Below are 15,492 nucleotides of genomic sequence, written 5' to 3' on the forward strand. Positions count from 1 at the left end.
GCCCTTAGTGGGAACATCGAGTAATCCAAGTGCTACACAGCAGTCCACAAAATCCTTAAGCTCATACCAAGTAGGACCACTCCAAGCTGCTTCTCCGCGGGATATTTCACATAGTTAAAATTGCCCATAATAAGCCATGGCATGCTCAGTGCTTGTCCCAAATCAGAAAGTTTCTCCCACATGCTCCTTCTATTAACAATATAATAAAGACCATATATAAATGAAATATAGAAGGAGAGTTGAGAGGACTTATTCGTGGCACGGCAGTGGATCACTTGGGGCGATATATCCACCGGATGTAGGTCAATGACTGCCAGGTCCCAAACCACAAGGATGCGTCCGCCGGCGATGGTTTCAAAGTTGTTGATTTGGCACCATCCCAGAAATGAGCGGCTAAGAATCTTTGGAATAGTTGATGATGCAAGTTTTGTCTCCAAAATGCCCAAGAGGCAAAGCCAGTTATTCTTAATAAGGTGGGCAACCCTATTGTGTTTGAGAGGCCGATTAAAGCCCCTCACATTCCAAAAACCAATCTTCATGGGGATAGAGGGGGGGACTCCCCTCCGGCCAGCTTCTTCGATTTGCTACCAGTCGCTGCAATTTCATCGGACCTTATCCCCGGCATTTCATGTTATGTGGCCGTCGGGCAGTTAGTTGATGAGCTTTTTGAATAAGCCGGTGAAGGAACCTCTTTATCCTTAAGCTTGAGCGGTTGTGGTGCCTTCATGTTCAGTCGCCCCTGTTCCACCTTGCTGGCCGGTGGAGAAGTCGGTTGTTGCGCCTCCACTGTCGGCTTGGCTGCGGTAGCTAGAGCTTTGCCCTTGTTCCTCCTATGCACGACCGTCCATTCAGCAAGCTTTGTCTTAGTTGCCTCTGCCGGCTTAACAGGTGCAGCAGCAGGGATGGCTATGGGGGGAACGGCCGGTAAACCTTGGCAGGTCTCTTGCAAGTGCCCAAATCTGTTGCAAGCTATATAAAACTTGGGGGTGAATTCGTAAACCACCGGCTGTTTTCGGGTTATGCCATTTTGCATAACAAACTCCACTTGCTCGATTAGTTTTTTTGATGCATCCACCTCCACCAGGATTCTTGCATATGAAACCCGCTCCATCTTCATTGTTAACGAGTCCATGGCAATGGGAGTGCCAAGTCTCGATCCAATTTTTCCAAGAGCGTTCGGATGCCAACACTCAAGGGACAGCGATGGAAGTGTGACCCAAACCGACTTGAGACTAATATCATCCTCCTTGAACTCGAAGCATTCCGGCATATGCTTCAAAAGGAGAGGTTGTCCGTAGACAAAGTAAGGTCCACCGGCCAAGATACGTTGCCTGTCCTCCTCACGTGCAAATTGAAAAATTAACCAGCCACTCTCATGTTGTTAGAAGCTGGCTCCCCAAGATTGGGACAGTGCACGGATGGCCTTTAGTCCCAGGAATTTGCCGGTAATGTAGCCGACGAGGCAGAAACCCAAGTTGGTTCCGACGTCAAGCAAGTCGTCGGAACCCAAAGTGAGTGGGCCATCATCCATCGCAAATTTGGTGAGCTTGTTTTCAGCTGTAAGTTTGCGATTGGTGCTGAATAAACCGGCGAAGGAGACCGTTTTCTTGCTGGCATTTTCAGTCACCAGCAGTTTTCCCTCCGACCGATTGTCGGTTGCGTTCGCTTTAACATTCTTCGTGATAAGGGAGGGAGAGACCTCCATGTCAGAAATGAATTCATTAAAAGCCGAGGAACTGACCTTGCCGGCAGTGGTGGTGGCGCTCGGTTGCTGGCCAGCCGATTTGGTGACAGCAGTTTTGATGGAGTCATCGGCTGTCGGTGACTGGTCGGCAGCGAAAATTTTAGCTTGTTGCCTTGCTTTCTTTGACTTTGCCATAGCAGTGTTTTCAGGCAAAATTGGACAGTGGAGCAGTGGCAACAGTAGGGCAGACTGCTGCAGGCCCAAAAACGGAAACAGGTAGCTGCAGTTGCAGGCAGCAGGCAGGCAGCAGACAGCAGGTAGGGAAACTGCAGTCTGCACAGTCTGTTTGCAGAAATCTGCTGCACCCAAAAACGAAAAAAGTCCACCTACCTCCGGCCAGCTGGTTATGACTGGAAAAAATGGAGGAAAACGGCCAGCAGCTTTAGGTAGACGTTTATGCAGCAAAATGACCGTGAAACAGATAGCAAAACACTCTCCAAACAGCAAGGAAGATGATGCAGCTGCTTGGAGAGGGAAAAAAATGGCTGGTTTAGTTTCAGACAAATGGAAGAGGCTTAGCAGACGGCAAGACGACCTCAAAACCTCAAAAACGTTCGGTAGAAACGAAGAGCAACACAAGGAGAGGAGTTTGATCGAAGCAAACCTTGCAGAAACTTGAAAGAAAGTCGTAAAAGAGCGATTTTAAGTTGAGGCACTCTAGAGAGAGAAACCTCTTGACCTCACTACTGAGAGCTCTTTCTTGATTCTATCAAAATCTTCAATTATTAAATATATTAAGAATGGATATAAATTTTTGCATATTGGTCATATTCAGATTTTTTTTAATAATGAATATTTTTATTAGCAAAAAATATTCTTGCTCTTGTTTGATAAGTACTTTTATTAATAAAGTTTTTAAACTTTTGATATACCAAAATTATATTAGTATGATATTAATTTGTTTATTTCTAACAAAATGAAGAGAAGGGTTATATTATAAAATTATAAAAAATAATGTTTTTTCTCAATTTATTTTGTAACAAAAAGTATAAGGATTTGGAATTTACTCTCCTTCCGCTCATACCAAATAACTTGAAGAAAATTATTATTCTTTCACATTTCCTACTCCTTTTACTTTTTTCTTTTCTTTCATTTGAATCAAATGAATCCTAATACGAGTTCAGAAAAACAATTGAAATTATTTTCTTTTTATATAATTAAAATGATAAAACTTTGAGTCGGTTCAACTCGATTTATTTACGGTCTCATAATATTGGAATATTTTCTTTATTATCTTTGCCATTTAAGAGAACAAATCTCCACCGCAGGAATGGGTCAGGCTGAAATCTACCAAATTCCGACGGGAATGAAATTGGGTGCCCTTGCTTTCCGTGGCCACAAAGACTTCTAACTTTTCTTTTCTCTCTCTCTCTCTTCTTGTTTTCTATTAAATCCCTTTTTCTTTATCAAATTCGATTCTAATAAATTTCCCCAATATGGAATTATTTATTTAATCTTGATTTTGGCGATCTCAAGGGATCACCGCCGTTGATTTCACTATAAATTTGACCCCAGCCGACCCAAATTTTTATCATACATTAGGGTTACAGAAAAGGGTAAAAAAATTTATATCAGGAGTAATTTTCTCTGTCTGTCGTCAATTGTTTCGCATTTTCCTGCACTGATTTCCCCCAAGAGCTGTGCTCCCAGACAATCTGGCTTACAAGAGGTTAGATCAATATTGGTTTTTTATTGTTGTTTGTTGTTTGAATGGTTGTTTATATCTGTTTATTTTTCCATTGTGAGTGGTGTCGAGATCATGATTGATAAGTTGAAGCCTCGTGGTTTATATTTGATGATTGGATTTGAATACTTTGATCCGAGGAAGAGGTGTTGTAAACTATGAATTTGTATTCAGGACGTAATTTTACATTATTTGAATAGTTATATGTATGTCCTAATGATTTACAGAAATTTCGTGTAAATGATTGGGATTTTGTGTATGTAAGAAGATTAGCGGAATTATGTTGTTAATATTACTTTTTCTCGATGAATAAATTTTTGTGTTGTGAATATGATTGCTAATTAAATGCTAGAGGCCATGGGAGCTCTAATGGAGTTATAAATTACTGATAGGGTAACGTTTGCCTCTTTGTTTCTTAATTCTTTCATTTGTTGAAAATAGTTTATTTTCTTAGGCTTCTTCAGTGCCGGAAATGCTTTTTCATATGCTGCTTGACCTCCCGTCAGAATGCTAAAATTTCTAGTGCAATATCTTGGTTTTGGAGCATCCTCTAGTTATAGGATTTTAATGCAATTTAGCCCTTGTAATATTACAAATGAGCAAATTCCCTCTTCTGAAAAACAAATAGCAATTTACCTCAATGAATCTTTTAAAATGAAGCAATTTACCTACTTGCAATTTAGCTCATGTGTTTTTTAAAATAAAGCAATTTACATTTTTAAAAAATACAAGGGGTAAGTTGCTATTTTTTTCATAGGAGGTAATATGCTCTTTCGCAATATCACAAGGGGTAGCTTGCATCTTTCCCTCTAGTTATATGCCACAATGAACTGTTTCTAGGTGACAAGGGGTAGCTTGCATCTTTCTTTCTAGTTGTATGCCAAAATGAACTGTTTCTAGGTGTTTTTGGTTCCCTCTGGATAATGATGGACAAGTATATGCATCTTTTTCTTGAAAATCTTTAAATGATTGACTCTTTGTTTCTGAACATCCACATGAGTTTATTTTCTTCCTAGCTAATGTACTTCCTACTCTTTTATTCTTATCAGGCACCTGTCTCTTACATGCGGTATCGGATTTGGGCTTGTGCAGTTGCAATATTTTTTAATTCAGTCTGGCAGCTACAAAAACATCTAAGGTTGCTCACACCTCTGAGCAGGTGTGGGGTGATAACGAGAGTGTGATCTTTTTATGTGTTTTGAGGAGATCAAGATCATCGTACATTTGGAGATTGTGTCGTATTTCAGAGGGTTTATCGCTTGACTATGGCTAAGGTTTGCCTCAGTTGAGACCGAGAAAGTGCTGCCGCAGCATGTGATTTCTTTTCCATAATTATTCAGTCTTTGCTTTTAGGAGATTAGGAGTACTTGATTGCCAATTACCTTGAATATTGCAATAAGGCAAGAACTGATGCAAACCAGTTGTCAATTGGTTAAGGATGGTTAGGTTTTCATGCTTTCAAGCTCACATCCATTCCCACAAACACAAGGTTGGTGGATCCTATAATTTAAGACATCTGCTCATATCAGCTACTCGTTTACATTTCAATATCCGTCAATTTAATTTATTTACTTTTTAATAGAAAACTGCTCAGTTACCGCGTGAGGCAATGCAGAAGATAGCGGAAGATGCACCTGAAAGTCGGGCTCTGAGGAGTATTTCCTATGTGGCAACAGAAAACAACCCATGCTTGAAAGAAGATGGAGATATTCGCAATAATGTTGCTGATCATGTGACTGATTCCTCTCCTACCGAGTGTGAATACAGATCTGAGGAAATGGAGGGCAAAACCATTAATGATTCTGATATTGTGGTTCATAAGAAAGCACAAATTAAAAAGAGCCAATCTTTGGGATGCGGATTGAATTGGGAAGAGAGGACATCTGGTGCTGATGTCTCAGAGGATGAGATAGAGCACAGATATTCTTATGAAAGATCTGCTGATCGCAGTGGGTTACTTGTTCCTGATAGTGTTGATAATCATGGACTCAGCCCGTCAGATCAATTTCCAGAACCAATTCCTTCTGATTCTGTTCAAGTCGATTCGGATTTTGTGAAAAATATTTCCATGTTTTCAATTGGGGATCCACAAGAAACTGAAAGGGATGGTGCTGATAAAGATGATATATATGTATCTGGTGCAGTTGATTCTGGTGAGCTTACGCCTTATATTCGGCCTCTTATTGTAAAATCAAGGTCTTTACCCAGGATGGGTTCTCCCACCCAGTGCTCTACATCCTTTTTAACGTGCTCAAGATCTGCCCCGGATCTAAATGCTTTAGATTCCACGAAGAATGGCTTGACGCATGAAGTAGGAAGACAAGTAGAATATCAAGAGAGAGAAGACTCAATGTTTAACAATGATAGCGGTGAAAAACCTGCTGAGGACAATTATGAGACTTACAACTATGTTGGTTCTGCAAAAGACTGGATACTACCTGTGCTGGATGAGGCAAACACTGACAAAGGTGTAAAAGGAGAATCTTCTTTCCACCACTGGGATGAATTACCAAATAAGGATTTTAAGTTAAAACGAATTCAGGAATGGGTTATCGACCTTCAGCACTGTGGCTCAGTGGAAGAATCTAATGAATCTGCTCCATGCTTTGATACCGAGTTACCAGAAGGGAATACTTTATTGAAAGGACCGACCAATACAAAATTGGAAGTCAAGGTCAACCCGGGAATGGAAGCAGCAAAAAGATACATTGCTTCTCTGAATACCTCGGCTACAGCAGCTCAGTTGACTAACCTTGGATTAGTTGTGATCCCCTTTCTCAGTGCATTTGGTAGCCTGAAATCGCTTAATTTATCCGGAAATTCCATAGGTCTGTTTCTCTATAACTTATTCTTTTAAGCCCTGCTCAAGCACCATATGCTTCTTTATGTCTTACTGCGGTGTTTTTGGTAGTGATTTTCCAGTTGCCTGTTTTCTTGTTCCGTTTGCAACATTTCAGTGAGGATTGCTGCTGGTGCTCTCCCTCGAGGACTCCATGTTTTGAATCTCTCGAAAAATAATATTTCCACCATCGAAGGATTACGGGATCTAACACGACTTCGTGTGCTTGACCTCAGCTATAACCGGATATTAAGAATTGGGCATGGTATGACTACTTCTCATTATAAACTATAATTTACAACAGCTTTTGATGTAATGGTGTTGCATGATTGTATCAGGTTAGTTTTGCTTCAAAGTCCATTTTAATCTAACTTGTTACTTGTTTGAAAAGGCCTTGCAGCATGTTCATCTCTCAAGGAGTTGTACTTAGCCGGTAACAAAATCAGCGAGGTTGAAGGTCTCCACCGCCTCCTAAAACTGAACGTCCTGGATCTCCGTTTCAACAAAATCTCTACAGCCAAATGTCTTGGTCAACTTGCGGCTAATTACAACTGTCTCCACGCCCTCAGCTTGGAAGGGAACCCAGCCCAGAAAAATGTAGGCGACGAACAACTAAAGAAATATGTACAAAGTCTTCTTCCCCACCTCACCTACTATAACAGACAATCCATTAAAGTCGGAACTTTGAAGGACGCATCAGACCGATCAGCTCGTTTAGGCGTCGGTGCACATCAAATTGACCGTGCCGTCCGGATGGAAGTGAAGAACATGAGGAAAGGAACCCATGGGATTGTCGCTCAGAAGGTATCATCGTCTAATCACAGCCGCAAAGGTCAGTCCTCGCCGAAACCAAGCAGGAGCAGGCACGGGCGTTTGCCCCCAAGTGGAATGAAGACGGCGCAGGGCCATCAGTTTGCCGACTTTAGCAGCAAGCTTCTTGGCTTGAGGAGTTTTCCCCGAAGCCGAAGTGAGGGAAATCTTGGAGCTCTGTAGAATCAGACTTTGTGTTTCCTATCTTAATAATGTTATCTTCCAGATGCAGTGTGTGATCTCTTCGTTCTTGATTTTGTCTTGAACTATGTTGGAGACTTTTTCATTTGGTGTTTGTGTAATTTTCCTTGCTTTGGCGAATGAAACATTGTCTGTTTTCACATCCCGTTTCCGTCTTTAGGTTTGGGTGCAGACAAGGAGTCAACACAGCACTTTGTCCTTGTGCAATGTTATAGTCACCATTAGGAAATGTTGGTCTGGTGAACATTGAGAAGCTTGAAAAATGAGAACTTGTGGTTTTCACGAGTAGTAGATATGAGTTATCCAAACGTGCAATGTATTCGTTCTTATAAAGACTTTGAGAGAATCACTGATGATTGGAAGTTGTAACTTGCAACAAATGGCAAAATCCCATCGAAAGAAAACCATGTAGATGGACATCAACAGTTCAAGTTAGAAACAACATGCACACAAATCTGTGTCTACCAAGAAACACAACTGGGCAAAAGGAAGGAACAAGCTAGTTCTTCCCCCTCAACTCTTGTCTGCAATAGAGAAAACTTGATTCCTGATGTCACGGTCAGCAATGCTTCCTACACTGACGTGCATATGTGAACTGAAAAGTCAATTTGATCATCATGCTCACTGTACAATATTTGTCCCAAGGAGAAGCTTATAAAATCAACACTACCACTGCCTTTGTGGACTTGAAGAAAGATAATCTAAGGTTGTTTCCAACGATATTCAAGATTTGTCGGTCTCAGAATCCATGCCTTCATAGTGTAGCCTCAAATTATACATGGTGGATCACTAAAAACCCATTAATATCTTACTAAGAATTTTTCTTCTTTAACAAATTTAAAGTCCCTTCTATCTATATTTTCTTTAAAATATTTGAATCAACCTCAACTGAACAGCTATAATTGTTTTCTATGATTTATGTGTCTTGGTCTAGTAAAAGGAACAAAAGCAATTAAGTTACCTCTCAATGATCCCAAATATAAAATAGCTCAATTCAACTACTTCTTTGGGAGAGCATTAGAGAGAAACACATCTCTTCATATTGATGTGTGTGAATTATTATGCAAATCAGATTTATTTAATGTTGTCTGTGAATTTGTGTTTTCTTGGTAATATATACATAAGACATGGGAAAATTATTCTTGTACAAGAAGTAGCACATCCCAATATGAATTAGTATATATGTATACTTCAGCTTATGTTTCAAGCAAAACTTTTGGCAACTTTTATAGGTTTAGGACTTACACAAACTCTAGGAAGTTTGGCTAAGCTTATGTCAAATATCTTATAATTAAGTCCATACGTCTTACAATACGTTTTTAGTGCTTATAAGATATTGTTCAATCTTACTTTTTCCAAAAAGTACCATATGGGTTTGAATAAAATAAGATTACAAAGCTTATAAAATGTTAGTAACGACAATTTTGTCATTTTTATACAATACAAACTTTAAAAACTTGTTAATATCTTAAATACAATTAAGTCGAAAACTCCTTACTTTTCTTCAAGGATCTTATAGGCTCCTAATATCTGATTTTGTAATCTTATAAGCACTTTTTCTAAAAAAATTATAATATTTCTTTTTATATTATAAGCTTGCAAGATATTTGAAAAGCTCATAAACTCATCCAAAATCCTCAAACTTTTAATATTAGTATAAATTTAATAAAAATATTTTAAAAAGCTTATAAACTCGTGGAGTTGTACTTTGAACATAAATAAAGATTTTATGAAGCAAACCTTGAACTCCCTTTTGTCTCCTTAAGTTAACATGAAAGCCCATGAGCTCAGATAAGATCCGAAGCTGCCTGCAAATCCGAATTTTAGGTTTAATGACCAAAAAACCTTGTAAGAATTACAAATACTCAAGAAAAGCCATTATTATATTTTCTTTATTTAAGAGGGCAAGGGTAGTTTGGTAACAAGGACCATTAAATTTAGAAAGGTTTAGTATGAAAGTAATTGTTTGATATTCTTTTAATGAAAAGCTGATGGGATAGATCTTCTTGGATGAGACATTATTTTCACGGATTTTTTTGGAATACAAAAATTATTTTAATTGGTTTTTAATAGTTTTTCAAAATTTACAAGAAAATGAAAGAGTTTTCTAACAATATTTTTAGAGCATTTGGTAATTTTCTTAGAAAATTAATTTATAAAATCCAAAAATTATATAATTAAACAATAAGGAATTCTTAACTTTTTATCTCAACACTTCAACATATATTACTTAAAAATAGGGTTTAATGCAATTTACCACCTGTAATATTACAAATGAGCAAATTACCCCTCTATAAAAAAAATAGCAGTTTACTCCCCTTGTATTTTTTAAAATAAAGCAATTTACCCCTCTGTCTACGGAGATAAATTGCTTAATTTTAAAAAATATAGAGGAATAAATTACTGTATTTTAAACAACACAAGGGAATAAATTGCTAATTTTTTTTCGTAGGGGTAACTTGCATATTTGCAATATCACATGGGATTAAATTTTATTTTTTTCCTTAAAAATATAAGAGTTATTATCTTATAGTTTTTTTAAAAAAAAAAAATTAACCATAAACTCTCTTAATTCCTAACAACGAGCTCGTTTAAGTTTAAAATATATAAACCAAAAACTTTTTACTATTTTTTTAAAGAACTTATAAAATCTTAACATTTTATTTGGTTTTTATAAATTTATATTTTTTTAAACAATTATCAAACACTTTATAATATTGAGACAAAATATGGGCGACCCACATATGATCATTGGATATGCTTTTAAAATTCATATATAACTCCAAAAATATAAATTTTAACCATCTTTTTAATTAATATACTAAATCCCTATAAGTGAATTAAAATATATAGTTCATAGTAAAAGTAAGAACCATATATCTCTTCCTTTGCTACATTTATGCATCTATATTTATATCTATACTGTTTATTAACGCTTAGCTATAAAAAAAATTGAATGGATTTTATATTCTAATTTCCCTTAGAAAACCATCTCTTTAATTAATAAGTTATATAAATACTTTTTATTCATAGTATATTTAATGTTAATCTATTTATCAATTTAAATAATTTTTTTATTATATTTTGTTAAATAAATATATGTAATAAAAGTTTAAATTATGCACACTCGTCGAACTTTTGATTATTTATTAGGGTTTAATATCTTAAAATAATATATACATTAATTAAAATACCCTTAATTATATCTAGTTTTTATGTAAATAACAATCTCTTTAATTTATTAACTTTATCATTAATAATTTTTTTTCATCCACATGTAAAACTATATATTTTATATATTAATTTAAATTTTTAAATTTTAATCAATTAAATAAATATAGTAAAAAATGAATTATACATATGCTTTGTTGGTCATGGATTAAGTAAAGTTCCTACGTACTACATTTATTCTAAAGGCCTAAAGGAAAAAAGAGAGCAAGTTGGAACCTTTGATCACTTGTGCTGGTAGTCATTTGCATCCTGAAACTCCTCCACCTCCTCCTCCGCCGTCTCCACCTCCTCCTCCTCCTCCTCTTTCTCTTGATTATACCTAACCACCACCACCGGACACGAGCAGTGCTGCACACAGTAATCACTCACACTCCCAAGCTTCCCTTTGGTGCTCTTCCTCAAAACACCAGCCCCTCTACTCCCGGTGATCAGGGCACTGAATCCAAGCCTCTCCACCTCCAAGCAAAGCCTCTCCTTCATATCATGATCCTTCACGATGTGAATCTTGTACGGCACGTTGGCCTCCGCTAATGGCTGCGCCAGGTGGTTGGCTTTCGCCGCCGTGAAATTGTCGCGTTCTTCTTCTGACACGGTGGGGTCGATGGTGGTAGTAGAGGCGAAGGGGCCCCAGTCAGCGCCGTAGAGGACGGAGGTGGAGTTGACGTGCACGAGGGTGACGGTGTCGCTGGGGCGGACGTAATTCTCGACGGCCCACTTGACGGCGTACGCGCTCTCGTTGCTGAGGTCGACGGCGATGGCGATGCGGCGGTTGGGGCGCAAGGCGGCGGGTGATGGTTTGAAGCGTGGGGAGGATGTTCGGACTTCGATGGATTGGGGGTGGCGGTGGTCGGGATGATCCGTTTGGTCGGCTGCTTTTGATACGACGGGGTGGTTTCGTCGGCGGCAGGCTGATTCGAAGCCATTGCGGTAATGAACGGCGGCGTACGGTAACAGATCAGTTTTCGAAAATGTGATGAAAGTTGTTATGGTGTGAAAGAAAGGAAGGAGGGGAGAAGAAATGAGGCCGAAGATGAAGGCGAGGGGATGATGGAATGGAGCATTCAAATATCTTTGATAAATTGCAATGTAGTCCTTGATTTTTGCGAAATTGTAAAGAGCCCCTCCAAGAAATAATGTTTTAAAGTATTTTACTGGAAGATATTTCTCATATAAACAGAATTTGAGAATACAAAATGTTGTAAGTTCGCATAATATCAGTCCTCTTAAGTTCATTTTTTGACTTTCGCATCCCTAAACTTTAATTTTTATATCAGATTGGTCACTCTGATAATTTTTCAGCAACAATATGGCCGGAATTTGATTTTTTGAAAGGTAAAATGATAGTTTAAGTTTGATTTTATTACTTTAATTCCTTAAATCTGTAAAATTATCAATTTAATCCTCTTTTAGAAAGTAAACTTTTTTTTATATTTTTATATGGTTAATATGATGTAATTATCTTGTGAATATAATAATAACATTGATGTGTAGCTCGGGTGGTTTCAATGAAAAAAAAAAAGAAAAAACATTGATATGTGTAGCTCAAAAATACTTGGCCCAAAAGAGGTCACAAGGCCCAAGCCGAGCCCATAAGCGATGATGAAGACGGCCCATTGGAGGATTACAAGACACAGCTCAAGGGGGAAGCCTAGTAAAAGGCTTGCCAGACCATAAGCCTGCCCTCGGAGCCCAAATCCAGGAGAAGGGAGGTGTCCCTAAGATTCTGAAAGAATCGGTATGACCCGGGAACCCGGCGAAAACGTGAAATAAAAAAATTATTAATGCTTCAAAGGGGTGTTTCCTTTGAAATTTTTGGGTGTTCGGTATTTGTCAAAAACATAATAATAAACATGCTAGACATGCTAGACAAGTGACTAGAGGATAAAACAAAAGGGCATAGAAATATAACAGGAAACTTTACCTTTTTTTTTTGGATGAGTAGCAACATACGTTGTTTTCCTTTTCATTCCTCTTTCGTTCACTTTAGGATCCAAATTAGAACCCCTCTAATTTGTCCACACCACGCTATTGAATAGATATAGTTCTTTTTCTATTGCTAGATAGAACAAAAAATAAGAAGAAAAACAACTCCAAACTAATACTATTGTTTAGTATTTTTAGATTGTTTTATGTTCTAACTTGAATCCATTTCAATATAGAACAAAAAAGAGAACATTTTTTAGAGAGAAATTCAGCAAATTTCGGGGCTCATTAGTTGGTTTATGTTGGACATGTGAGTAGTTTTGTATATTACATACAATTGAATTCAAAATTCAATAACTACCAAGTTTGCCCCAAGGCAACCTACACACACATGCATATAACCTTCAACCCTGATGAAATAACCACTCTATTATCTTTATCATAGTGAGAAATTTCAACTTCTTCTTAACTTGCTCCAACCTCCCTCAAATGGGCTTGGACTTCAAGTATGGATCGGGCTTGATTTAATCAAATTAAATCAAGCCCAACCAAAGTTCATTAGATAATAATTAATTAAATTAATTTTAGCCAACTAATTCCAAAGGTTCATTTAATCCAATTAAATAAATTTAAGCCTAAACTCTAATTAATGAATCCAATCAATAAATTAAGTCAAATCTAATAAATTAATTCAATTAATTTAAAGGTATTAAGCACAAAATTAATTAATTCAGTTAATTAATTCTTGAGCCATCCATCAAATGAATTATTAAATAAATGATCCAATCATTTATATATTCTCCTTAAATTAATTTAATTCAATTAAATTAATTCGTTTCTTCTCGAATTAATTCCACCAATTTCATAGTGATTTATGTGTAACCTTAGCTAAATTTGGACATTGTGTCCAACACAAATAATTAATTAAATATAATATAATTAATTATTTTCAATTAATCATTAATCGAAAACGCCCGTCATTATGGGTGGCCGTCTAGTAACGGTCCATGGCACTAGAGACTAGGTGAATTTTGGCGTGAACATTTAGGCTCTCGAGTTCCATACAGGTATGGTCCTTCCGTCGTCCATCTCCCGGCCTTAATCTAGGGCATAGAATTGAGCGTCGGTCCTCATCTTGGACCAGACAACTATGTTGAATACTTGAGATGCGTTTACTCTATTGATCGACAAAGAAAACCATTTTCTATTCGATGAATTGCTATGGCCATAGATTTAGAGAGTCTAAACCATCTAAGAGCGCATAGGAGAAATATCCATCATATATTGATAGGAGACGGATTCTATCTCGAAATCCACCATCCTCAATACATAATCCGACTACACTGGACAAGGCTTATAATGACCACATCGAAAACACAATCATCTCTGGCCAGATCCAAGATATAGCCATCATATGCATGCGACTGCCATGATTCCTCAAGTCCAAGGACTAATCCTGTACTATCGTAGTCGGGAATTCAAGTCTTATGGACCAAGTCTCCAAGGCTTCTATATGACGATTCCCGCAGGCCAGTTCAATCAGTTAACAACCTTATCAACTAATCCACTAAAATTGCATAGACATCCCATGCCTGTCGTTGATGAAACAAAACACTTATCTAATGAATGCAATACTTAGGGCAAATCTCTATAGGACTCTCGATGCCTAGTCTTGAGGTCCTCGACTTCGAACGTTTCAAACCAACCCTCAGAAGTTGGTTCCATAGCTGCCATCCAATGTGCAACCCAACTACATGGGTTATTTAATTGGTCTGTGAACATTTATTATGACGTTAAAACACCATTCAACGTGAATAATTAGCACAACAAACATATGATGCCATGGATGAATGTTTACTATATTCATCAAGATAATATCACATTCATAAAGATTGCTAAATGGTTCTCAAAATCCCTAATCCAATTGATTTTCTAGTCACCATTTCTAATAATCTCCCGCTGGACCTAAAGCCAATCGCCCATATCCATCAGACCTATTTGAGTAAGCAGGTCGATCTCATGGGTATAACATATTTTCTACCGAAATGATGCGGTCGAACCGCACGTCACCTCTTACTACTATCGTTCCAAACCAATGGTGGCGTCTAAGAATTTTTGTAGATAAATTAAATTTGTGTCTAATAAAATTGCACCACATGAAAAATAATATATTAAATACTAATTTTAATTTATATTTTGAAAATTTAATGAAATTTAATTCCTAAAGTAAATAAGTAATTGATTGATATTAATATTTATTTTTCGGACAATTAAATGATGCCAAATGTCAAATTTTTTATTCTTGATGAATGAATCATATCTTTCGAAACAAGCAAGTGCAAGTCAATTTAGAAATAAAATTACATCTTGCAAATATGAAAGTAGATGTCAAACAAATCGTGAGGGGCCAATCAAATAGCGTCGCCTCGCCAATTAAATATGAAAAAATCTCCCACCCCACATACTATAAATAGTGTTGTTTTCTAACAATTCAAGCACACAAAATTGAAGAAACTATCAAAGACAGAAACAAGAGAACATTCAAGAAATTTCAAATCCTCTCAAGCCAAAGTCAAGGAAAATCCATGACGTTCAAAGCAAAGCCAAGGCGTTCGTTGCAGAAATCACTCAAAGTCAATATTTGATTTGTGAAGAAGTCAAAAGACCTATGAATTAACGTTGTCATGATACAGACCTAACTTGGTGGAAAATCAAAGCATCAAACTACCAAGAAATATTTAAATCCAAGTAAAATATTCCAAATTTATAGCGTTTAATTAGGGAATAAGTCAAAAGACCCTGAATTAACGTTATTGAAAATCTGAATTGACATTGAAGGAGATTAAAACATCAAGTTCTACCTTCAAAGTTTCCGAAATTGAAGATCACATTTTAAAGTGAAGAATCAGAGGTTTTAATTAGAGATTTTAGACCCGCAAAAGTACAAAATAAATTCAAAAATGATTTGTAATTCTTTTCTTGTTTCAATAAATTGAGAAACACGAAATTTGCATTACATTGACCCTTGGCTTTTCTTGGATTAAGTATTTTCTTGTTGGA

General features: G+C 36.9%; 1 protein-coding gene and 1 pseudogene across 1 annotated transcript; one reads left to right on the forward strand and one right to left on the reverse strand.

Moving 5' to 3' along the window:
• The first annotated feature begins 2,994 nt into the window (after positions 1-2,994).
• On the forward strand, positions 2,995-7,420 carry LOC105162657 (Outer arm dynein light chain 1 protein). The gene is made up of 5 exons (XM_011080740.3): positions 2,995-3,413; positions 4,478-4,917; positions 5,011-6,256; positions 6,386-6,532; positions 6,659-7,420. Exons 2-5 carry the CDS (start codon positions 4,867-4,869, stop codon positions 7,258-7,260), a joined length of 2,046 nt encoding a protein of 681 aa, XP_011079042.1. The 5' UTR covers positions 2,995-3,413; positions 4,478-4,866; the 3' UTR covers positions 7,261-7,420.
• A 3,311-nt stretch (positions 7,421-10,731) lies between these two features.
• On the reverse strand, positions 10,732-11,742 carry LOC105162768 (universal stress protein PHOS34 pseudogene; annotated as a pseudogene).
• Between the last annotated feature and the right edge of the window lie 3,750 nt (positions 11,743-15,492).

This window comes from Sesamum indicum, linkage group LG13 (genome assembly GCF_026168435.1).
Source record: "Sesamum indicum cultivar Baizhima isolate 11 linkage group LG13, ASM2616843v1, whole genome shotgun sequence".
Classification (NCBI taxonomy): Eukaryota; Viridiplantae; Streptophyta; class Magnoliopsida; order Lamiales; family Pedaliaceae; genus Sesamum; species Sesamum indicum.